This window comes from Lagenorhynchus albirostris, chromosome 3 (genome assembly GCF_949774975.1).
Source record: "Lagenorhynchus albirostris chromosome 3, mLagAlb1.1, whole genome shotgun sequence".
Classification (NCBI taxonomy): domain Eukaryota; kingdom Metazoa; phylum Chordata; class Mammalia; order Artiodactyla; family Delphinidae; genus Lagenorhynchus; species Lagenorhynchus albirostris.
Genome location: NC_083097.1, coordinates 41,090,297 through 41,116,835, shown reverse-complemented (window position 1 = coordinate 41,116,835; position 26,539 = coordinate 41,090,297). Strand labels below are relative to the sequence as shown.

General features: G+C 39.9%; 1 protein-coding gene across 3 annotated transcripts in view; it reads left to right on the top strand.

The window, feature by feature from the left end:
• ARL15 (ADP ribosylation factor like GTPase 15) overlaps window positions 1-15,909 on the top strand; it is a 417,368-nt gene extending 401,459 nt beyond the window's left edge. For all 3 annotated transcript variants that reach the window (XM_060142949.1, XM_060142948.1, XM_060142947.1), the window contains one exon: window positions 13,198-15,909. In XM_060142949.1, coding sequence (XP_059998932.1) covers window positions 13,198-13,350 — 153 coding nt within the window. In that variant the 3' untranslated portion in view covers window positions 13,351-15,909. The remainder of the gene's footprint in view (window positions 1-13,197) is intronic.
• The last annotated feature ends 10,630 nt before the right edge of the window (window positions 15,910-26,539 follow it).

Sequence of the window (26,539 nt, the reverse complement as noted above, 5' to 3'; positions counted from 1 at the left end):
CAAGATTTGGGATTCAGAGAATGAACCCCCCTACACACACCCAGGTATATCAAAAAGAGAAAATAGGTGCATTGATCATTTGTTCTGTAATTCCAGATTAGCAAATGAAGCAAAAATAGGAGTGCTTTTCAGATCCTAAAGCTCACCAGCAAAGCAAATGGGGTCATTTTATTTGGCTCTTCTGGGGCAGGCTAAATCCTCCCGTGCAGTGGAAGCCTAGGTTTCTGTATAATTATTGTCACAATATATAGCGTTCTAGACACGTCAGAGGTTACTGCCTGGGCAGAAAGACTTCTAATAAGGGTGAGGCTCAATCCCAGGTCATAACCTGCAATCATTTGTCTGGTTTTTAATTATTCCAAGGTCAGACAGGCTGCCCTCTGCTTAAGAAACAAGCTGTCTTATCAGAACTGCACTTTTATATTACTACTTTTATATTGAAAGCAGGCGTCCATTATAAATACACATCCCAAAGTAACACTACGTATGGGTTAACATCAAGTTGCCATTTTCTGATCCCTATTAGTACTCAGTGAAAAGGTAATATCTACTCTGTGTTGTCATGTCTTTGTAACTGTGGCAAATTGGGTTTACTTGTATTATTTACTTCTGCCTTTAATGACATATTTAGTACCTTTCTAAGGATTTCAAAATCCTGAAAGCAGTACAGTGAAAAGGGGAACAGCTGGTGCAGCTCTCTCTAGACTAACCTTTCTTTGAACAAGCTGCCGAAGAATCTTAATGGCGCCCAGCACTTTATCTCCGGACCCCGTCCTGGAGCCATGGCATGGGCAAAGTTCTCTCTGACTTTGTTGAGGGTTACCAGGTGAAGCCTGTTCCATGAGCTTCTGCAGTGAAGACAGCTAAGCTAGAGGGTCCCTTTGCAAACATCCATACAAGATGCATATACTCAGTGATGTGCTGGTAAGCATTTAACAGCCAATTCTCTAGAAAGAAAAAGTCCTGGTTTGTTGCTCTTGCCTATTTCCACGGTGTAAATACTCCAAACCATGGCCAATTGCACGACCTGTAGGATTTGACATCCTTGTGTCTGGAATTGGAAAGAGAAGGCACACAGTCAGTATTTCAATACAAAGGTTTTCCCACAGCGTGACATATAAATACAATAGGTGCATCTGCTGTAGTGACTACAGTAAGGAGCTAGGGTGTAACTGAGCAAGGACGGCTACAGTCATAGACAGTATCGTGCAGAATTGCACAGTCCGGGCTTCCCTGGTGGCGCAGTGGTTGAGAGTCCGCCTGCCGATGCAGGGGCCGCGGGTTCGTGACCCGGTCCGGGAAGATCCCACATGCCGCGGAGCGGCTGGGCCCGTGAGCCATGGCCGCTGAGCCTGCGCGTCCGGAGCCTGTGCTCCGCAACGGGAGAGGCCACAGCAGTGAGAGGCCCGCGTACCGCAAAAAAAAAAAAAAATTGCACAGTCCATTCAGACTCAGGTAACATCCTCTTAATTGGAGCCCTGGGATAAATTTATCATCCAGACGGTACTTTTTTTTTTTTTTTTTAATTGAACTACAGTTGATTTACAATGTTGTGTTAGTTTCAGGTGTACAGCAAAGTGATTCAGTTATATCTATATATTCTTTTTCAAATTATTTTCCATTATAGGTTATTACAAGATATCAAATATAGTTCTCTGTGCTATACAGTAGGTCCTTATTGTCTATCTATTTTCTTTATAATAGTATGTATCTATTAATCCCAAACTTTTAATTTATCCCCCCCCGACCATACTTTTATCAAAGAGTTAAGAACCAATATGAACCTGTCCCCAAAGAACATTATTCATACAGTTCTTTAAAGAGTACAAACCATGCAATGGACACATTGCTATGACAAGGAAACCATATTGAATCCACTGGGTTCAAGATAGTTAACCGAGTCGTGTTCTCTTGCATCATCCTCCAGCTTTCCCTTCTACCCATCAAATCCACAACTGCAATTTTTCCTGGCTTTCAGAATTTTGTTGACGATCCTCACCCTGTAGTCTCTGCCGTCTGTCTTATCTGTTGACCTGTCACTGTCAATTGGAAGGAGCCAAAGTTGTCAACCTAGACTCCGTGAGTCCTGATTCCTTCTCAAAAGATGAAGAAAGAAGGTGCCTTTATTCCTGAAGTTTTTTTTTTTAACAATCTTCTACCAAGATACTTCTTATTCAAATTGACTTACATGATTTCAGAATTATTCTGAATAATAATATCCCTCTTCATGTGCATCAGTTGCTTTTCCTACTTTCAGTTGAAGTATAGTCAGAGTGCTCTAAGTGAGTGAAAAAGCCTTTTGTAAACTGTACAGTACTGAACAGTCTTTCAGGGCCACTAAAAAACCAGGAGCAGGGTGGGGACTTGTAATCTTAAAACACAAATGATGGGCTTCCCTCGTGGCGCAGTGGTTGAGAGTCCATCTGCCGATGCAGGGGACACGGGTTCGTGCCCCGGTCCGGGAAGATCCCACATGCCGCGGAGCGGCTGGGCCCGTGAGCCATGGCCGCTGAGCCTGCGCGTCTGGAACCTGTGCTCCGCAACGGGAGAGGCCACAACAGTGACAGAACCGCGTACTGCAAAAAAAAAAAACAAAAAAAAAACCAAAAAAACCCCACAAATGATGAGGACCGTCCCCTCATCCGGCTGTTGTTTCTGTTTTGTTTTGGTTTTACGGTATTCTCTCAAATCAGTGGAACCCCGTACACTGGCAAGGGGAGGGCTGGCACAGGTAGCTCATTAGAGCACGTTCACGAGGCTCATTCAAGAGGTAGTGGTTGAATGAATGAAGCTATAGGAAGCCAGCTTTCAGGATGCAGATTTCCAAAACTGCTTATGCTAATCCTCACTCCACCACAGCCACCCGCAAGCTTAAGAGAGGTCCGTTATAATCGGCTAGTTTTTTGCAGAGGGAATATACGTGTTGTGTGTAGATGGGATCTGGGGAAGATGGGGGAGGAGAGAAAATACCCAGCTTCTATCTCTAGTGGTGAATGTATGCAAAAATAAGCTAATAGCCCCAGACAGGCTCAAGAGATACCTGCATCCACAGGGACAGGATCTGGACATGCGGTATTCTGGACGTGTGAGGGGAGAGGGTGCTTTTAGTTATAGCAGTGACCGGTTGGTGCTAATGGCATTGCATTCATTAGAACTAGAGGTGACATGTTCTAGGGTACACAGCACAGTCCCGTGCATCCTAAAAAATTGTCACAAACCCCCTTTTTAATGTCTTGCCACACATTCATGTGGGTCAAAGCACTGTTTATAAATATCTGAGCTTACAGAGCAACTCTATGTAACATGAAAACACTAAGTAACCCCTTGTGGAGCATTCTATCACCCGCCTCCCCAAAAGTGTTTAAAGGAAAACGAGGCCAACTCTGACCACACACTACTTACATGGTTTAATAACAAAAACAGAAAAAAACAAGCAGCTTATCGTCATAAATAAAATAAGATTTGCAGGTTTTTAAAAAGGAAAGACCTATCATTTCAGTTCAGAAACTATTTACGTGACTTCTAGAAATGTAGTCACAACAGGTTTGCAGGAATTAAAAATAAAATTTTTGAATGTTAAGTAAGGGCAAGATAGGAAAAACAGTGAGTATCATTACAACCCCATTAGGGGTCCTGTAAGTAGGAAAGAATTGTTTTGTTACTTCTCTACTCAAGGAAACATAAGGGACATCTCCTACCCAATGAGTGGGTCTCCTATGCTATGTAATGTCTCACAGGTTCAACAGCTGCTACAAACATTATCAGCAATGAGGTGGTGCCGATTTGTCTCTGTTATATTAGGACTTTACGGTAAATGCAATGTGTGGATAACAATGCAGTAATTCAAATCACCCAGAAGTTTTGTGAGTGAAGAAAGGGCTCTGATGACATAGCTAAAATAGGTTGGCAACTTATAGTGGCTTTGTTTTCCTATTTCTAGGGCGGATCCATGGCCACTAACAAATGCCCACTCTCTGTGGCCATCCCGAAAATAGCTCGATGACCACACGTTGCCAGGCAGCTGGATTCTGAGGTCATTCCCCCAAGTGCCACCACCAGAGGCCAATGTGAAACAACCACCAGCTCCTAATTCCAGCAGTTTCCAGTTAGCCATGACATTTAAGGAGCTGATAAAGCAGTCAAAAGAGTTGGGTTCATTTCTCTTGAATCATTTTTAAAATGTTTATCTTGATAAGAAAATAACCTTTAAAAAATTATGTCGATCATAAAAAATAGATCCTTGCATCATAGGCAGTTTTTTTAAACCTTAAAAATAATAAGGTTATTATGTAAGCATATGATTTATGTTAGTCAAACTTAAACATCTTTCTTTAAAATTATACACTGGCATACAGAAAGACAGAGAAAGCAATCATGGACAAGTCAAGTGTGACAGTGGGTCATGTTTATTGTAGTAATTGAGGGGAGGCGGTAAAATGTGAACTTCAGGTTAATATAAGAAAACAAAATAAAAAATGTTATCCTGAAGAAAAAAGTTCAAGGCAGAACATTAAGTCTTCATCCTCTCCTCTCTTGTATTGTACTCTTTGGCTTTAGAAACATAAAACTCTGGGTAATGAAAATCTATGTTCTTGCGGCAAACATAGTCACTTACTGTACTTGAGTATCATTGGAATGCCACACTTGTTTTTAAAATGATATTATAAAGGTAGAGTGGTGGGGAATCATTTGGATACCAGTAGGGTGAATATGGCAGAATTAGGTACCCACTTAGGTTACAGATGTGAAAATCTCAGGTTACCCAGCCGTATTTGCCAGCTTAACACCAATAGGCTCCTTCATCTGGTGACCACCCTGTAATTGAAGCTTCCATTTCCTTCTCATGTTTAATATTCATCAGGAACAACTTCTGAAACATAACTACCTTTGGACATCTTTATTATCTTCCAAGTGTGCCTGCGTCATAGACTATATTTTCAGTTGCCTAGTAACCAACCTGATGAGTGGCTAAAATCCTTACTGTGCTTTTGTGACTAATCCATATTGCAAAATATCACAAGTTATGATATTTTGTGATTATTTACATCTAACGTTGTTTTTAAATTAGCTGTCAATTTGCTACTAGTATGAATTCTGTGAATTTTTAAGTAAACCATTCGGAGGAAGTAGTCTTAGTAATATGCACTTACTGTGTTAGTCTTTATTTTAATAGTATTGGATTTCTTGCCACTAGTCCTCTTCCCAGGTATTAGCAATACTTAAAATGCTGTCCTTTTCAATTCGAGGTTATAAAATGTGACAAGGGTACAGATTCCTTCGTGGACCAGATTTGCATGTGACATGCTGTCCTCTCTTGATGGGAGGCCTCATTGATCAAATACCAGACTGTTTGGTAAGCACAGGCTTCCCCAATTTTGCACTTAGTGGCGTGATCTGAAACCTGTCTTTGTGGCAGAATCAAGGAGACTAGCATCTCGGATTTTAAACTCTTTAGAGCAGCCACCTCCTCCTTCTAGCTGTAGAGTTAAACATGATCCCCACCTGTTGCTCCTACCAGCTCTTCTCTCCCCCTGCTGGCCCACAGCTCCCTCGGTCCACTGACTGGCAGCCCCTCTCTTGGCGCGGCAAGGTTGGTCCTTGGTGCTGGTCGTTGCACAAGCAATTTCATATATATATATATTTTTGACTCATCAATTCTTCATTAATTTTTTTTTAATTTTTGAATTTTATTTTATTTTTTATATAGCAGGTCCTTATTAGTTATCAATTTTATACACATCAGTGTATACATGTCAAACCCAATCGCATAATTCATCACACCACCACCCCCTCCCCCCCCGCGGCTTTCCCCACTTGGTGTCCATACATTTGTTCTCTACATCTGTGTCTCAATTTCTGCCCTGCAAACCGGTTCATCTGTACCATTTTTCTAGGTTCCACATGTATGCGTTAATATACGATATTTGTTTTTCGCTTTCTGACTTACTTCACTCTGTATGACAGTCTCTAGATCCAGCCACGTCTCTACAAATGACCCAGTTTTGTTCCTTTTTAGAGCTGAGTAATATTCCATTGTATATATGTAACACATCTTCTTTATCCATTTGTCTGTTGATGGACATCTAGGTTGCTTCCATTACCTAGCTATTGTAAATAGTGCTGCAGTGAACATTAGGGTGCATGTGTCTTATTAAATTATGGTTTTCTCTGGGTATATGCCCAGTAGTGGGATTGCTGGATCATATGGAAATTCCATTTTTAGTTTTCTAAGGAACCTCCATACTGTTCTCCATAGTGGCTGTATCAATTTACATTCCCATCAACAATGCAAGAGGGTTCCCTTTTCTCCACACCCTCTCCAGCATTTGTTGTTTGTAGATTTTCTGATCATGCCTATTCTAACTGGTGTCAGGTGATACCTCATTGTAGTTTTGATTTGCATTTCTCTAATAATTAGTGATGTTGAGCAGCTTTTCATGTGCTTCCTCGCCATTGGTATGTCTTCTTTGGAGAAATGTCTACGTAGGTCTTCTACCCATTTTTGGACTGGGTTGTTTGTTTTTTTAATATTGAGCTGCATGAGCTGTTTATATATTTTGGAGATTAATCCTTTGTCCGTTGACTTGTTTGCAAATATTTTCTCCCATTCTGAGGGTTGTCTTTTGGTCTTGTTTATGGTTTCCTTTGCTGTACAAAAGCTTTGAAGATTCACTAGGTCCCATTTGTTTATTTTTGTTTTTATTTCCATTACTATAGGAGGTGGATCAAAAAAGATCTTGCTGTGATTTATGTCAAAGAGTGTTCTTCCTGTGTTTTCCTCTAAGAGTTTTATAGTGTCCGGTCTTACATTTAGGTATCTAATCCATTATGAGTTTATTTTTGTGTATGGTGTTAGGGAATGTTCTAATTTCATTCTTTTACATGTAGCTGTACAATTTGCCCAGCACCACATATTGAAGAGACTGTCTTTTCTCCTTTGTATATCTTTTCCTCCTTTGTCATAAATTAGTTGACCATATATGTGTGGGTTTATCTCTGGGCTTTCTATCTTGTTCCATTGATCTATGTTTCTGTTTTTGTGCCAGTACCATACTGTCTTGATTACTGTAGCTTTGTTGTATAATCTGAAGTTAGGGAGTCTGATTCCTCCAGCTCCGTATCTTTCCCTCAAGACTGCTTTGGCTATTCAGGGTCTTTTGTGTCTCCATACAAATTTTAAAATTTTTTGTTCTAGTTCCATAAAACATGCCATTGGTAACTTGATAGGGATTACACTGAAGCTGTAGATTACTTTGGGTATTATAGTCATTTTCACAATATTGATTCTTCCAATCCAAGAACATGGTATATCTCTCCATCTGTTGGTATCATCTTTAATTTCTTTCATCAGTGTCTTATAGTTTTCTACATACAGGTCTTTTGTCTCCCCAGGTAGGTTTATTCCTAGGTATTTTATTCTTTTTGTTGGAGTGGTAAATGGGAGTGTTTCCTTAATCTCTCAGATTTTTCATCATTAGTGTATAGGAATGCAAGAGATTTCTGTGCATTAATTTTGTATCCTGCAACATTACCAAATTCATTGATTAGCTCTAGTAGTTTTCTGGTGGCATCTTTAGGATTCTCTATGTATAGTATCATGTCATCTGCAAACAGTGACAGTTTTACTTCTTCTTTTCCAATTTGTATTCCTTTTATTTCTTTTTCTTCTCTGATTGCCATGGCTAGAACTTGCAAAACTATGTTGAATAATAGTGATGAGAGTGGACATCCTTGTCTTGTTCCTGATCTTAGAGGAAATGCTTTCAGTTTTTCACCATTGAGAATGGTGTTTGCTGTGGGTTTGTTGTATATGGCCTTTATTATGTTGAGGTAGGTCCCCTCTATGCCCATTTTCTGGAGAGTTTTTATCATAAATGGGTGTTGAATTTTGTCAAAAACTTTTTCTGCATCTATTGAGATGATCATATGGTTATTATTCTTCAGTTTGTTAATATGGTTTATCACATTGATTGATTTACGTATATTGAAGAATCCTTGCATCCCTGGGATAAATCCCACTTGATCATGGTTGATGATCCTTTTAATGTGTTGTTGGATTCTGTTTGCTAGTATTTTGTTCAGGATTTTTGCATCTATATTCATCAGTGATTTTGGTAATTTTCTTTTTGTAGTATCTGTGTCTGGTTTTGATATCAGGGTGATGTTGGCCTCATAGAATGAGTTTGGGCGTGTTCCTTCCTCTGCAATTTTTTGGAAGTTTGAGAAGGGTGGGTGTTAGCTCTTCTCTAAATGTTTGATAGAATTCACTTGTCTAGCCATCTGGGCCTGGACTTTTGTTTGTTGGAAGATTTTTAATCACAATTTCAAATTCATTACTTGTTATTGGTCTGTTCGTATTTTCTATTTCTTCCTGGTTCAGTCTTGAAAGGTTATACCTCTCTAAGAATTTGTCCATTTCTTCCACGTTGTCCATTTTAGTGGCATAGAGTTGCTTGTAGTAGTCTCTTAGGATGCTTTGTATTTCTGCAGTGTCTGTTGTAACTTCTCCTTTTTGATTTCTAATTTTATTGATTTCAGTCCTCTCCCTTTTATCTTGCTGAGTCTGGCTAATGGTTTCTCAATTTTGTTTATCTTCTCAAAGAACCAGCTTTTAGTTTTATTGATCTTTGCTATTGTTTTCTTTGTTTCTATTTCATTTATTTCTGCTCTGATCTTTATGATTTCTTTCCTTCTACCAACTTTGGGTTCTGTTTGTTGTTCTTTCTGTAGTTCCTTTAAGTGTAAGATTTGATTGTTTATTTGAGATTTTTCTTGTTTCTTGAGGTAGGCTTGTATAGCTATAAACTTCCCTCTTAGTACTGCTTTTGCTGCATCTCATAGGTTTTGGATCATCATGTTTTCATTGTCATTTGTCTCTAGGTATTTTTTGATTTCCTCTTTGATTTCTTCAGTGATCTCTCGGTTATTTAGTAACGTATTGTTTAGCCTCCATGTGTTTGTGTTTTTTACGTTTTTTTCCCTGTAATTCATTTCAAATCTCATAGCGTTGTGGTCAGAAAAGATGCTTGATATGATTTCAGTTTTCTTAAATTTACTGAGGCTTGATTTATGACCCAAGATGTGATCTATCCTGGAGAATGTTCTGTGTGCACTTGAGAAGAAAGTGTAGTCTGCTGTTTTTGGATGGAATGTCCTATAAATATCAATTAAATCTATCTGGTCTATTGTGTCATTTAAAGCTTCTGTTTCCTTATTTATTTTCATTTTGGATGATCTGTCCATTGGTGTAAGTGAGGTGTTAAAGTCCCCCACTATTATTGTGTTAGTGTCAATTTCCCCTTTTATAGCTGTTAGCAGTTGCCTTATGTATTGAGGTGCTCCTATGTTGGGTGCATGTATATTTACAATTGTTATATCTTCTTCTTGGATTGATCCCTTGATCATTATATAGTGTCCTTCCTTGTCTCTTGTAACATTCTTTATTTTAAAGTCATTTTATCTGATATGAGTATTGCTACTCCAGCTTTCTTTTGATTTCCATTTGCATGGAATATCTTTTTCCATCCCCTCACTTTCGGTGTGTATGTGTCCCTAGGTCTGAAGTGGGTCTCTTGTAGACAGCATATATCTGGGTCTTGTTTTTGTATCCATTCAGCAAGCCTGTGTCTTTTGGTTGGAGCATTTAATCCATTCACATTTAAGGTAATTATCGATATGTATGTTCCTATGACCATTTTCTTAATTGTTTTGGGTTTGTTTTTGTAGGTCCTTTTCTTCTCTTGTGTTTCCCACTTAGAGAAGTTCCTTTAGCATTTGTTGTAGACCTGGTTTGGTGGTGCTGAATTCTCTTCACTTTTGCTTGTCTGTAAAGCTTTTGATTTCTCCATCGAATCTGAATGAGATCCTTGCTGGATAGTGTAATCTTTTTTGTAGGTTCTTCCCTTTCATCACTTTAAGTATATCATGCCACTCCCTTCTGGCTTGTAAAGTTTCTGCTGAGAAATCAGCTTTTAACCTTATGGGAGTTCCCCTGTATGTTATTTGTCGTTTTTCCCTTGCTGCTTTCAATACTTTCTTTGTCTTTAATTTTTGCAAGTTCGATTACTATTTGTCTCGGCATGTTTCTCTTTGGGTTTATCCTGTATGGGACCCTCTGCGCTTCCTGGACTTGGGTGGCTATTTCCTTTCCCATGTTAGGGAAGTTTTCAACTATAATCTCCTCAAATATTTTCTTGTGTCCTTTCTCTCTCTTTTCTCCTTCTGGGACCCCTGTAATGAGAATGTTGTTGCATTTAATGTTGTCCCAGAGGTCTCTTAGGCTGTCTTCATTTCTTTTCATTCTTTTTCTTTATTCTGTTCCACAGCAGTGAATTCCACCACTCTGTCTTCCAGGTCACTTATCTGTTCTTCTGCCTCAGTTATTCTGCTATTGATTCCTTCTAGTGTAGTTTTCATTTCAGTTATTGCATTGTTCATCTCTGTTTGTTTGTTCTTTAATTCTTCTAGGTCTTTGTTAAACATTTCTTGCATTTTCTCGATCTTTGCCTCCATTCTTTTTCTGAGGTCCTGGATCATCTTCACTATCATTATTCTGAATTCTTTTTCTGGAAGGTTGCCTCTCTCCAGTTCATTTAGTTGTTTTTCTGGGGTTTTATCTTGTTCCTTCATCTGGTCCATAGCCCTCTGCCTTTTCATCTTGTCTATCTTTCTGTGAATGTGGTTTTTGTTCCACAGCCTGCAGGGTTGTAGTTCTTCTTGCTTCTGCTGTCTGCCCTCTGGTGGATGAGGCTATCTAAGAGGCTTGTGCAAGTTTCCTGATGGGAGGAAGTGGTGGTGGGTAGAGCTGACTGTTACTCTGGTGGGCGGAGCTCAGTAACACTTTAATCCGCTTGACTGCTGATGGGTTTGTCTGCGTTCCCTCCCTGTTGGTTGTTTGGCCTGAGGCAACCCAACACTGGAGCCTACCTGGGCTCTTTGGTGGGGCTGATGGCGGACTCTGGGAGGGCTCATGCCAAGGAGTACTTCCAAGAACTTCTGCTCCCAGTGTCCTTGTCCCCATGGTGAGCCACAGCCACTGCCCACCTCTACAGGAGACCCTCCAACACTAGCAGGTAGGTCTGATTCAGTCTCCCCTGGTGTCACTGCTCCTTCCCCTGTGTCCCGATGCACACACTATTTTGTGTGTGCCCTCCAAGAGTGGAGTCTCTGTTTCCCTCAGTCCTGTCAAAGTTCTGCAATCAAATCCCGCTAGCCTTCAAAGTCTGATTCTCTAGGAATTCCTCCTCCTGTTTCCGGACCCCCAGGTTGGGGACCTGACGTGCAGCTCAGAACCTTCACTCCAGTGGTGGACTTCTGTGGTCTAAGTGTTCTCCAGTCTGCGAGTCACCCACCCAGCAGTTATGGGATTTGACTTTACTGTGATTGCGCCCCTCCTACCATCTCATTGTGGCTTCTCCTTTGTCTTTGGATGTGGGGTGTCTTTTTTGGTGAGTTCCAGTGTCTTCCTGTCAATGATTGTCCAGTAGCTAGTTGTGATTCTGGTGTTCTCACAAGAGGGAGTGAGAGCATGTCCTTCTACTCCACCATCTTGGTTCCTAATCTCATATTCTTTTTGAAGTAAGTCATTTTCAGAGCCCTGAAGAAAAGAAACTAAGAGAATGGAGTCTACATTTTCCATAAGAGGGAATCCTCTTAACAACATGATTTGTAAAATACCTTGGCCAAAAATTGTCTTGAAATTGTGGACCCATTTTCTGGTCTGTAGGTGAGCTTTCCATTACTCTTCAGAATCAGAATTAATGAGAGTCCTTCCATTCTCAAGGGCTTCTTTTGTTTTTCAGGAGTGGTATTTATTATGAATTTGCAGACATCTTTAGGAGTACTTCTGGGACACACTTGAACTGTAAAATGTTAGCATATTTGTGGTTCCTAAATTACCATAAAAACTTAGTGTTATTTATATCTTCTTACTCACATAAAAAATGTACACACATATTAATACCACTTTGAATGGTGTGTCTCTGCTGTTAATAGTAGTCTGGTGCTTGTGATGAGAAAAGCAAAATGAAACCACATTTGGAAGTGGCATCAGATTGGGACACCTTTTTTTTCTGGGTCAGGTATTGACTAAGGTAAGGCCTGGGGATTCTCCATGGCACATGAGATTTAACACAGTTCATTGACCAAGAATGTCTTTGAACAATGCCTCTTCTGATGTTGCCACTCACTGTATTTGATGTTATGTAAACCCTGCTGGGCTATAAATACAATGTCCTTTTCTTGTGTGATGTAGTGTGTGTTTGTGTGTGTGTATGTGTGTGTGTGTGTGTGTGTGTTTGTAACTTCGTGAACTTTGTACTTTATCATACCCTTTGAGAGAAAATCAATACTTCTGAAAGCCATAATAATTTGATATTTATTCACAGTCAGGAGTTGGTAATCCTGGATGTTATTAGTCAGTATCCTAGCCTCGTACACAGTAAGGGTGACTTGTGACCTGTTATTAATGAAACAGATTTTTCAGATAGCAACTGCTCCACCTTACATACCAGTTATAAGGTCTTGATTTTCCCCTCCCTGAAAATTCAGGACTGGGAGAAAAAAAAAAAGCTAGGAGACTTTATGTATGTACGTGTATTTATATAAGTTTATATATGCAGATACATACACTCGGTTTCTATCTTAGAAAACCACCTTCCCAGGTCTCAGAAATACATGCCAGAGACATGTATTTAAATGAGAGAAAGGATTATGTAAATTATTTTTTTTGTTGTTGTGTGTGTATTTGATGGTCAAAATAATTGTCTTGTGTAATCAGTAGTGTACATATTATCGGCCGTCACCAATTTAATAAGTTAACAAGGTAATGTAGTGAAAGCTACTCTGCTAGAGTTATTTTGGTTGAATTGCAACTTTTTGGTGTCTGCAGTGTATTTTTGCTCTGTGCCATAGTACATATAATTCTTTCTTAGACTTCGTCAGACCTCCCATGCCGTTAAGTGAATGGATGGAATGGTAGCTTGCAAGGGAGTCATTCACCCCTAAAAAAAACACTCCTGGGTCACAACATATAACCCACATTATAACCACAGCTGTGGATGGGATTCTAGCAAGTCCCGGCCATCATGGTTCCTATAACTTCTTAAAATCCCCCTACTTCATTACTCACAAAATTTCGATATGAGAAAGATTCCGAGATGATTAATAACATATTTCTCTCCCCCCTCCCCAATTAAGGTCAAAAAATATTTTGAACTTGAACCACTTGCACGTGGAAAACGCTGGATTCTGCAGCCCTGCTCGCTGGATGACATGGACGCACTGAAAGACAGCTTCTCTCAGCTGATAAATTTGTTAGAAGAAAAAGACCATGAAGCTGTAAGAATGTGAAATTTGGTGAAGAAAATGGGTTCCCACAAGGCCTTGAACCTATCATGGTAGTTTCTCCGTTTAATTTTATTTTGGTATCAAGACTTTAATGGCTTCAGTATCTGTTTTCTTCCAGTTATCTCAGACTCTCATCTCTCTATTAAAGTGAATGTTCTGTAAATCAGGTGAACTATCATCGGCATTACCGTCAAGTATACACTACTGAGAGAGAATTTATTCTCTGTTTACCACTAATTATCTTCACCGCATGTCTCTTCCTTCTGTTGTTCTAAGCATCTCTTCTCTAGTGTGTGCTAAAATGGATGGAATTCGTGGCTCCCAGAAATCAAATCCCTTATGGAAGACTCAGGGAGACCGAGAACCTCGGCTCATTTACCCTGGGTTTGGGGTGGAGTACTGTGTGACTAGGGCTCCCCCATAATATGTGTATCATTTTCAAGATCTCTTGGGGGTTTTATTTTATCTTATTTTCAAGTTTTCTGTATACTGGCCTTACAGCGTATGGGAGAAAAATGAGCACCAAAAACTTCAATTAATCACCTTACCAGAAACGAGTATCCTGCCGTAGTAAAATTGACTTGGAAGAACTTAGACAAGTTGCCTACTCTTTTTTTTTTTAATTACATCTGAAATCTCCCTCAGTCCCCTCTTTTAAGAGCAAAGACATTGTTTGTTTTCAAGAAGAGTTAGAGGAGATTTAGGCACAATGCATGCATCACTGATTACTGTTCCATCAAGTCCTCAGATATTCTTTTAATGGAAAAATTACCCAATGTAAAGTCGAGCTGCAGTGTAACATGTTTCTAAAAATCTTTTTCTAAAAATCTTACGTCTGATTGAAATAGAGAAAATAATTTTTAAAATAAGAGAGAAAAAATTTTTTAAACAGCCAACTGAAGTGTAGTTTATACTGGCTAGGGCTTAAGCTGGCGTGGATTTGACAAAGACAATAAAGGCAGAATCATCTGTGTATTCATTCAGTAAGTGCTAATGTAGTTTAATGGAGTCTGTTAATGTCCCATCCAGTAATTTAAGGTCTATCAGTATTTCTCTTATAAACCTCTATTTTCAGGGGTTTCAGTATGCCCTTAAAAATGTGCTGGGGCTGCAGCAAATAAATAATTTTAAGGCCTAGATTCAGTCTTTGGAACTAATTTTTTTTCATTTAGTTTAAATGATAAAATTATACAGATAAATGTACAGGTTTACTAAGTTTTGGCACCTTGGACCTTTTCTAAATCGGGAATAATCTATGGATATTGAGGTTAATGGATGAAATACTCTTTGGCACATTTTGCAGATTTTGGGCCACTTAAAATACCAAGTGACCAAATGATAGAAGACTGCTCCCTTCACCTGAGCAATAAAAACATGTTTGCAATTTTTAGGTAGCATCGACTGATTCCCAAATACCACACTCACACTGTATTACAGGGTGATGTAATACCTTGTAATTCTCCAGAAGGTATATGTCATTCAAATTTTGCTTTTGTGGTTTGATCTTGTAGGTGGATTTTAATGAAATCATTACCTTTGAAACATCGAACACTTCTTTTAAGCTTTTTTTTTAATGGAGTGGATCAAAAAAGATTCACATTCAAATTTTATCTACGGCATCCTTGAATATTATCAACCTTATATAATCCGTGAGCAGCACAAAACTTTTATTCCGATGACCACTTACAAAAGTCCTGCTTTTATTTCGTCCTGTTGTGCTCATCTTCTATGAAACATAAATGATTATTAGGCATTGCTTTCTCTGCAAGTTCATTAAATGTAGAATGTTATCTTTTTAAGATACCGTGGCTGAGTGCTCGTAAGACATCTGTTAAATGACTTCCCGTTGTCTGCGTGTGTGTTCATGTGTGCTCCAGGGATGGGCTTCTTCTCAGACCCACGACTGTCTGCAGTGTCTCAGCCGTCAGAATGAAAACATTATCAATCAGTACCCAACAACAGCTGTTTTTGACAAGTTTCTGTCTGACGCCTAATGCTTTACAACTGTCAATAAGGCTCCTTCTTTGTCTAGCAGTTCAGAGCTCGCAGTCTTGCTGCTTCCGTGCGGCATCCTGTCCTTGTAACCCTAGAATTTGCCGTGTTTGGGAAATCCACGTAGGGGGAGGGGAGAGGGCTTGGACGGACATGGGTGGGTGGGTGGTGGGTGAACGTGTCTGTCGTATTCCTACTTGTAAAATGCCACAGGTGTCTTAGTTTGCATATTCAAATATTATATAGGAAAAACAGTCTGTTATGTATTTCTTCACTTAGCTTCTCGTTATATTTATGGAAGTTATCAGTTTTTGTACCTTCTTAGCTCAAGCAGTTGCCTTTTTGTAATGGCAATTAATTTATATGACAGAACTTTGTATCTCCTGTAGTTTACAGTATCAGTTGCTAATTAACTGCCATATTGCCCTGTCTTTCTATTAAAAAATTCTGTATCTGTACTTAGAGGTTAACAGATTCACGTGGACAATGGCCAGGCAAGAAGAACTCGTATTGTCCGTGATTTATATATGATTTCCACTATCTTCAAATGAAAATAAACGCTGAGTAGAATTGATGTTTTCAGACTGACTCCTTCCAGCTTTAGCATTTGGGAGTCCCAGATTTCTGTTTACATTTGTGTTGCCTGTTTAAGTCTTCAAAATAAGTTCTGCTGCTCTTGGGTCAAAACAAATGATTAATTCACATTTCCTTTGAAGCCATTGTGAAAACCTTAAGAGACAAAAAAAAAAAGAAGAAAAGCGCAAGTGTCTTTTCCAGTTGGTTTGTCTTCAGCAGCAATTTACTTTCACTGGAGCTATTCCTTCAGAATGGGTAAGCAGAGTCGAGATGTTAATGTCAAGTGTCATCCTTCAATCAAAGCACCATTTTATAATATCTGCTGTAAAAGCAACTTTCTAAGAGTGGCTGTTTGGTGCAATGAACTATGTCCTTCAATGGGGATTGTTGCCCTCAGGAAATAAGTAAATATTTTTAAGTGACTCAGGAGGAAATGCTGTGTACAATATTTATAGGTCCATCTTTAAGGATGAGAGTATTCCGTAAAAGAGAAAGAAAAATTAAAAGATAGATGGACGAAGAAGACAAAGAAGGGGAGGGGAAAAAATACATAATAGAAGGATGAAAAATACAAATCCCAGCTCTTGTTTGGTCCAAATGCAACATTATCCCGACACATTATTTAACTACACGGAAAGCTTGCAACCTGCAACCTAGTTTTGTTTCCAAGGTAGGTAATTAGCAGTTATCACATTCCTAAGCATCTCAGACCTATCCAAGCAAATGTGGACAGAACTGTAAGATTTTGAAGCAAATGGGGTTTTCTTAATAATGTCCAGATGGAATATTCAGACTCGAGTGGAAACCTAATATTCATGCCTGGCTTTATCGTCTTTATAATTTTAGAGTGCATTTTCATTAACCTCTTGACCTAATGGTGCAAACAGAAAGGAAAAGATACGTGGAGGGGGCGGGAAGTGGGAGTTGCCCTTGGGGATCCCTCATTTTCAATGCATTTGGAAGGAAGGATAAAACTTTAGGAGAATGTAGATTCCCTGCCATCTCTTTCCCTTAGCCTGGGTCCTGGAGATCTGAAGTTCATGCTGTGAAATGCATTATCACATCATGTTGGGAATTCCTGGATCCCAAGGGTTCACAACTTTTGGTCACCACTGAGTCAGCATGATTAAATGATTTGCATCTCAGGGTTAAAATGTTTTCCAGCTCAGATGCACGGAGTGACTGATGAGCCCGTTTTGGCACCCTGCCCCACCCCCCCTTGTACTGATTTAGGAACATGAAAAGGATCCCTGTAAAGACCCAGCAGCCTCAGATGGGATATCAGTTTCCCCTCCCCTTTCCCATATTCTCTGAATGAAAAACTTTCCTTCCACCTTCTGTTTCATCGGAGCTGGAACTTCTGACTTCCCATCGTAGGGATTCATCCGTGTGTGACCTCTTCATAAAGTGGCTTTCTGTGAAAACCAATGCAAAGAGTTTAAAAGGCACCAAGAAAAATCCCCCCAGCATACATCCTTCTTTCCTAACAAAACAGAGTGAAAGAGCGCATGATTCTTCTATCAGATTTTCTCTACATTCCCATCTTGCATTCCATCTCTGCTCCACGAGGCTGGCTCTGATCACTGGGTCCTGGTTTAGAAAGGCCACCAAAGATGTTCTTAGGCTTAGCTCCCCCCCACTTTTTTATCCTCTGTTCAAGCCCTCAGATTGCAGGGAGTTTCCATGGGACGTTCTATTTGAATAATCACTTTTTACAAGGAAATGGTTCAGGCTTTGTGGTTTAGAGCAACTTCACTTACCATATATACTTTGTGAGGTCACTGGTGCCCATTCTGGAGAATAAGGAAGGGGACTTCTCGATTTCATGCCTTGCTGGGATCAGCCTGGTTTATAACCCAGTCTGACTCCTGACCCCCTACTGCTCCAGTAGACATTTCCACAACTATGACCGACTTAGACACAGCCATCAAACTGCACTTTAAAAAAATGATCCTCTGGGGGAAAAAAAATGATCTGCAAACTACCAAAGAATGATGAATTCCTCTTTTTTTCTTCTTTTTTTTGCTCAAAAATCTCTCCCTCTTATTCTGAAGCTCTCAAAATATTCTATAGAGATCGTTCATCCTGGTTCTTTTTAGCAGCAACATTCCAACCGTGGAGGTGAGTTGACAATATTGTCCCCGGAGAGGAAAGCCCGGCTCCAAGCACAGGGACAAGGTACACATTGACAAATGAAAATAAGACTTGAATAAGCATCGGGTTCCCAGGTCTCCCTCAGTCCCCTGTTTCCTCGTGGGATATAGGGAAGTGGGGGAAGTGGTGGTTTCAAAAAGGCCTAAGATCACTTACATCACAGGCAACCCTTCCAGAAGGTGTGAAATCCAGCCTAGAATGCTGCAACCTTTGCTGACAAGTGATTCTTTGAGACAAAGGCTGGCGCTCCAGCATCAAAAAGATGTCAGACCAAACACCAAATGCGTATAAATGATTGCTTTGCAAGCAGTGGAATGACGAGAAGACCTGGCCTGATGATGCCTCCACGTCTGGACAAGCTTACAAGCTTACGGAAGACACAGGTGGGAGACGAGGGCAGGGGAGTGGGGGAGGGGGAGGGAGCGCTGTTTCTGGAGAGAGAAATGAAACGACGATCCTCACCTGAGAGGCTCATGTGGAGATGAATGATTTCTGGCTGGTTTATGTATAATATATGGAAAGGTCAATCAGAAAAATGTGTGTCAAGGACACCTGAAGGCCAGACTAGTATGGTGTGATATTAAATCATTAGACATATAAATAGAGTAAATTAAAAGTGAGGAGATTTGGTTGGAGCGGAAACTGCTCACCAAAAGGCAGAGACAGGAATGCAAACGGCAAGTCTGGCTGTCTTTCTCTGTCATCTGGAGCAAGTCAGGCTTGGCTCTAGACCTTCTCCAGTTGTTTTACAACTTTCTAGACATGGGGTGTTTCAACCCAACACTTTTATTAAGCTGCTTCAACAGGATTTTTCAGATGACAGCTTGTCAAGACTCAACTTACCGTGGTCTTTTTTACAGGTTTATCTCACAATTGGAAATTTGGGTTTTGATAATTTTAGGCTTTTAATTTATTTGTGCATTTGGTATGTGTTTGTTGAACACCTACTGTGTCCTAGGCATTGTGTTAGATGCTTGGGATACGGTACTGCACAGAGCAGTCTTGGTTCCTATCTTTGTAGGATTTTCACTCCTGTAGCCTTTGGTTGAGTCGGGTTATTTCTATGGCTCTAGAGAATGTTATTCTATTTGGGGAACATTTTTATAGTAAAATTGCAATTTGAATCTCCAGATTTTTCAATATTTTTTCTTGGTCCTAATTTCTGGTTTTCAGCCCTCCTAATTTAAAATTGCCTTTTAAAGCTGTGTAGTTTCTTTTGAGACCATTAATAAAACCAGAAATCTAACACACACGTACACCGAAAAGGCTTTACCTCTCTTTAGTGTCTTTCTAAATAGAACTCTGTAAAGCTAGCACCTTTTCTTCTGCTATTTAACCACTACAACAGCGAAGCATGTGTCTAGCACACAGATTGCTTCCAAAGTGCAAAACCAAACTCTTTCAATCACCTACTGTTCTTTTCATCTTTTCTGTATTCAAAGGGCTTTATCTTTTTCTCTAGAGCAGCTTCGTCTCATGCTTCTGTCTGGTGATCTAATAAATGATCTCTATTTGAAATGATGAATCTCCAAGAACAAAATTCTTCTTCAGTGGCAGTCTCTTGTGTTTTATTCCACCTAACGGTAAAAGCCTCTGTCGTAAAAGAAAATTTCACAATTCACACACCCAGACAGGAGTCACCTGTAAGCTGTACAACCCAGTGAATGTTTTAACCAGTTAGAAGCAGTAAATTTCAACTGGGTTTCAGCCTGCTTTGTTTGCTTCTCATTGAAGATTGGAAACTTGGAAAGACCTCTTTAAATGCATTATTTATTCCAAGATGATACTTGTGCAAGGTTGTTCCTTTAGGAGGAGTTAACACATTTTGGATTTAAAGCACTTTTGCAAAGTCTATACCAACACCATTCTCATTTCCCTGGACACCTGAAGTCCATACCATTCTTCCCTCACCAGCCCCAAGCCCCATGACAGATGTGCCTCTCAGAGAATCGCAACATCCCCTATAGTCTACCAGCCTGGGTAACCAGGTAGAATCACGAAAAGAAACAGAAACAGAATCCTTTCTATTTCTGTTCAGTTTGTTAATTTCAAGTCATCCCAAATTTTTAGGTAAAACAGCAAAATTCAATGATTAGTTAAAATGTGTGGTTTATACTTTGAGGTTCTGCCCCTAGTGAAATAATGGATCTGGGCAGTGCTCTTCAGTGTCTGCTAACATCACAAAGAGGGGAACAACCAGGCATTATGTGCTGCCTGAGGGAGTATACAATGCCACCTATGAAGTATTCTGACCCCCACATTGAACCTGAGTCTGATCAAGTCTCTGGATCTAACTAACAATTTGCAGAAAATATAGGAACAGAGGTGTGATTTAATCACCTGTGGTGATTTAATGCAATAATTAGAATCCAGACTATTGGAAACTCAACTGGACAGATGAGTTGGTTTCTTAAGTAAATGGCAGGAAGGAAAAAAGGAATAGAGGGAGGAAACCTATGGAGTGAGTCTTAAGAGCTCTATCAAACAATTGCGGAGTATAGACCCTATTTGGTTTCTGGCTCAAACTACCAAAATGTAAAAAGATAAAATCAGAGACATTGAAGAAATGTAAACACTTACTAAATATATCATAAATTAAGGAAGCGTTGATTATTTTAGGTGTGATAATGGAATTGTGGTTGTGTATTTTTTAAAGGAGCCCTTATCTATCAGTGACATATGTTGAGATATTCATGGATGAATTCTTATGCTTGAAATTTATTTCAAAATAATCAGTTGGGTGCAGAGAAGAACAGAAGTAGGTGAGGATATAGATGAAACAAGATTGGTGACGATTGTTGAAGCCAAATGATGGCGACCTGGAGGTTCAGGATAACTTGCTGTCTGCCTCTGAATGTATAACTGACATTTCCTCAAGAAAAAGTGTTTGAAAGAGAGAAAGAAGGAAAAGAGAAAGTGAAGAGAGTGGGGCAAAAAGCCACAGAATAAAAGATATTTGCAAAGCAGAACCAAGTCTGTTGCCAGAATAGATTCAGAACTACTCAAATCAAGAAAGATAAAAAAGAACAATCAACTTAATGGAAAAGTTAGCAAGAGCATAGTGAGATGTTACCATGAGTAGCACTATCCACTCATCAGAATAGCTACCATTAAAGATAATACCACGAAAAAGAAAATAAGAAAGAAAAAAAAATGTGTGTCAGTCTGGCATGTTAATCACCACTGAAAATTTGTGTCCTGATTCAAAGAAGGAAGTTTGTAGCCTAGTGACTAATCCCCTAGTTTTCGGAGTCAACCAGAACCAGCTAAGAGTTCTGTTCCACTCCTTGTTAGTCACATGACTCTGGAGAAAGCATTTAACTGTGTTGTAGTTTCTCCTCTACAGTTGAGGTAATATACCTACTTCAGAGGGCTATCATGAGGATTAGATAACATCATGTGTGGAAAGTGCTTCTCGTGGTGCCTGGCACATAGGAAACATTCGATAAATAGTGGCAACTACGATTTCAGGAAGTATATTTGGAGCAATCTTCTCTTTGCATTTCTTAGGTAGAAAGCTCTGTAAGAGCTGAGGGAAGAGGAAGTTCCATAAAAGCCCATCCTCACCTGGTCACGGAGTCTTTCTAGACTAGGTCAATGCACCTCCAGTGACCTCCATGGCCTCAGTCTTTCGTCATTCAACTGTCCATTCATTCATTTATTCATTCAACAACACTGACTGAGTGTATATTATGCGCAAGGCATTGGGCTGTATGTACTGGAGAGAGGTAAAAACCAATTAAAAATATAATCTGATGTAGTGCTCAGAACTAAATATTTGCAAGTTAAGTATTTATTCCTTCAGAAGTCACTGGGATTTTTTTTGTACTTTCTGTGTCATCGTTAGCTTATAATCACAGAAAGGCATTGCTTATGTCCAGTGTTGCCTTTACAGCTCTAAATACAGGAAAATTTCATGAATATTGCTGACTGGTGGACAATTTCAAGTTAGAGACAAGAGTTTTAAGTTTAATACATTATTTTCGTAGGGCTGGGATTGTATAAAGGTGACCTTTATCATCAATGATTTAAAAAGTGATTCACTTTCATTGGGGAACATATAATGATTATATAAAGGAGAAAATAGAACATAACTGTAACCCTAGAAAGAATCATAATAATGTTGTGACATGTAACCTTTTAATCTCTTTTCTGTAATTCTACAAAATTGGGTCAGACTATGCATGTTGTTTTAGAACATGCTTTTTATTTACTAATATATAAGAAGCATTTTTCCATGTTGTTGGATTTTTTTCCTAAAACATGATTTTTAATGGCTGCCTAGCACTTAAAAATACTGTTATTTATCTCATTCCCTGTTAGATATTTGGATTTCTGTTTTAAATGTCTTTGTAGTAGAAAATTTGTGTACATTTCTTGATGACTTCCACAGCGAGCGAAATGACAGGGTTTGAAGTGGAATTACAGGGTCAAAAGGCAAAAACACTTTTAAGGTTTTAAAACGTGTTCTCAAATTGCCCTCCCAAACTGTATCAATCCACAACTCTAACCAGTGACTACAGGTCGGTTCCTATTTCTCTGTTACCTTGTGAATTGGGCTTTTGAATTATATTAATCTATCCTGATTGAATAGGTAGAAAATGAGATCTTGTTTTAATTTGCTATCGTGATAACTTGTATTTTAGCAAGACTTTAAATAAACAAAACAACTTTGGTCATCACTTTCTGGGGAAGTAGAAGAAGTGACCACTGTTTAATTCTGTTTGATCAGTTGTTTAACTCAAACACTTCCCTTGAACTTATTACATGATGTTGACCACGGGGAAGATATGCAATGTATATTATATATATTTTTGTGGGATGAAAAGATTTATAAATAAACACCGTGTACTTATGATGAATCCATTGTATAGAAATGTGAAAGGAGGGGCAGGAAGAGATAGCAGAGGCACAAAAGAGACAAGGATTATATGTGTTACTATCTTGCCCAGAAGGAAAGAATGAAAACACAAATGGAAAGGTAGGTTAAGGTCAGACTGTGGAGGGATTTGAATGCCAAGGCAAAAAACTTGGATGAAATCTAGTGGTCAGTGGGGAGCCGATGAATGTTTTTAAGAGGAGCGTAATCAAAACAACTTTTTAGGAAGAGTAACCTGGGGAGAGTGTGAGTCGGGAGAGGGAAGTTCTAAGATGGTTACAGGTAACATTGTAGAAGAATAAATATGCTAAGATGAAAGATGTAGCAGGAAAACATTGGTCAATGGGAGCAACGAGTAAATTACTGAAGCCAAACTGAGGGCCTGAGGTAATGAAGAGAGAACTATAAAACCAGCCTTCTTACCTTTATTACCTGCCTGTCACCCCAGAACCCCACTGTCCACAACAGTGAAGACAAGATTGGATGCCTCCAAAGGTGGACTTGGTGAATTTCCATGATGCAGATGGATGAGTAGAGGTTCTGCAGAGTACTGCTCCCACCCAGCCACCCGTGGAAGATTTCCAAAGATCAGAGGAGCTCCACAGGCCACACAGAAAGTGCTTTGCTGAACACACTCAAGCTGCCTCAGATAATAGGGTGTAACCAATAAACTCACCAACAAATCAAGGTGGCGCGGTTCCATTTCCGAGGCTGCATGGCTGGGCTGCTGTGGTAACTGGAACAATGTTTTTCAAGATGCAGTAGAACTTTACATCGTCCAACGACAGCTAGATGGCAAAAACTCTATTCTACTCTAGTCCCCATTCAGGTATCACTTCCCGAGTGTGCAACTAGTGCACTCACACAGGGGCCCTTACTCGGAAGGGCCCTGTGCTTGACTTAATGCCCTGTTCCCACCATCTTGAAGTTCTTAATAATCTTTGGACTTGTATTTTGTAAGTGGGGTCCAATGGGATGATGGAGCTTGCGTGTAAGTAGAGGAGATACTGCAATGTGCATGTCCTTGCCTGCCTGTTCACGTTGTGGTGTGGCTGATGCCCCATTGACATAGAATTCCAGTGGACCCACAACGTGTGTGATCTCCAGCCAGGTGCAAGGCAAGCATGTTCAGTTCCTGACTGAGTGTGAGGGGTACTGATACTTCTCAGAGGCCATGCTTTCCATCCAAACCTGAGCTTGCTTCAAATACAGGGAGAAAGCAAATGGCAGCCTAAGAAACAGCAGCGATCAAGGAGCTCAAAGGAGAGGAATAATCACTTCTTCCCTCTGTCTTTCTAGGTTCTTGGCTGAGACTGACCGTGTAATAAAAGACAGATTAACAGGAGAGAAACAAACAAGTTTAATAACATATACACCTCCTGTATACATGTGAGATACCCAGGAAAACTGAATAACTCCCCTAAATGGCCCAAGCCACCACCTTAAATAACATCTCCAGGTAAAGACAAAAGAAGATGTTGGGGGGCAGTGGGAGGAAAGCCAGTTATGGAAGATTATCGAGCAAAGCACAGTTAACCAAGGGCATGGTTGGTATGCAGATTTTAGTCAGTTGCCTTCTCCATTGATAAAGAGTTTCTGGAGGCTTAGTCGTCTTGCTCCTCCTGGTACAGAGAGGGAGACACCCTTCCTTAACGGACCTTTTTCTTCTAAATGCAAATTTCTCTTACAAGAGGGTACCTTCTCACTTTTCAGACCTTCTCCTGTATCTGCTATTTCTTAAAAATAACCAGCCTAAAATAATCCTTATGCCGAAAAGATATATCTGGGGTGGCAAATTCTGCTCCCCTTCAAACCTTGTCATATTCTTTCTTACCTGTGTTACTTTCATGTCTTAGCCAACCAGTTACACTGAAAATAATGGCACAGAAGGAAGAGGAAGACAGGGCAACCCAGAGTCCCAGTTCTTTTCAGTCCTCCCTTGCTACTCATCAGTAGCAAAAGGTACAAAGTTGGTGGAATGCGTGTGTATCAAGAAGTGAGTTCATTTTGTGTAAAGCACAACTGCATTGTCTGAGCTATGAAATACAACTTGTGTAATTTCAGTGATTCTGCAAACAAGTTAAGACTGGCACTCAAAGCTGGCATTGCATAATATAAAAATGAATGGTAAAATTTACGTTAATAATTTTTTTAATTTTTGTTGACTTAGAATGACATTAAATGACGAATACAGTTCACCATGGCCAGTCAACATCAGGACCTTGGAAGAAAAGAAAAAGCTTTATGTTAATGACATATTTCCCTACTCTTTGCACAAGGGGCCCCATATATTCATATTGCATTGGGCTCTCCAAGTTATGTAACCAGCCCTACCCTCAATACACATATAAGCTCTGAAATTAACTGGGTTTGAATTCCAATGTTGATACTTGCTGACCTTGGGCAAGTTGTTAATCTTTCTAAGGTTCAGTTTCCTCATCTGTAAAATGGGAATAATAACAGTTCATGTCATATAACCATAGGATCTTTATAAGGATGAAATGAAGTACTATAAATAAAATTAGCACCTTGCCTGCCACATAGCAGATGCTTAATAAATGTTAGCTCTTACAGGATAAATTGTTAGTTACTGCAGTCACTGTTGTGCTCCACCATATGGTGATGCTGATGGAGACTTACTCTGTGTGCTTTATTTGACCGGCCTCCACCTAGCTGACCCCCTTTCTCTGTGGCACATGCAAACTCCTTGAGGAGGCTTATGCCAGTCATTCCTGAGTGGAAGACACTCTTATGTGGCTGAGTGCTGGTGAGTCACTGCCGTCTTTTGGATGGCTGACCCCAGATAGGGCTCTCATCCTTAATGCCATTAACTATAGCCAGGATAGCAGGGTTACATGCTACAAAGCATAAGAAACTCCTAGAAGAAGGCCATGGGGTGCAACAGTCTCTTTGATGCTGCCAAAGAGGGGGCAATGTAGTGAGTAGGCACCTCGAGTTGTTCATCCAGGAAAAGGTCTGGATGCCTTCTGATGTGGTCTTTGCAATGTTTGAAAGCCAAAAAAATAGGTCTTTTTGATCATTTGGTTACCTACTAGGGATCAGATAGATTCATAGGTACATTTCCTTTGACAGAACACAACCCTGAAATCACAATCCTACCTTTGAATGCACAGAAACAAATTATATACTTATATTGACATGACAGTCTACGACACTGAAAGCTTTACTCCAGCAGACATCCCACAGGGCTTCTGAGGGCGTGCTCTACAGACTGGTATAAAAATAAACCAAAAAAAATAAATAAATAAACCAGAGGGCTTCCCTGGTGGCGCAGTGGTTGAGAGTCAGCCTGCCGATGCAGGGGACATGGGTTCGTGCCCCGGTCCGGGAGAATCCCACATGCCGCGGAGCGGCTGGGCCCGTGAGCCATGGCCGCTGAGCCTGCGCGTCCGGAGCCTGTGCTCCGCGACGGGAGAGGCCACGACAGTGAGAGGCCCGCGTACCACAAAAATAAATAAATAAATAATAAACCAGAAAAAAAAAAGGAAACCAGAATAGTCATACAAATGCAGATTCCTGGGCCGTGCTCCTAGATCAATGAAAATCAGAATATCTATGAGTCATGAATCT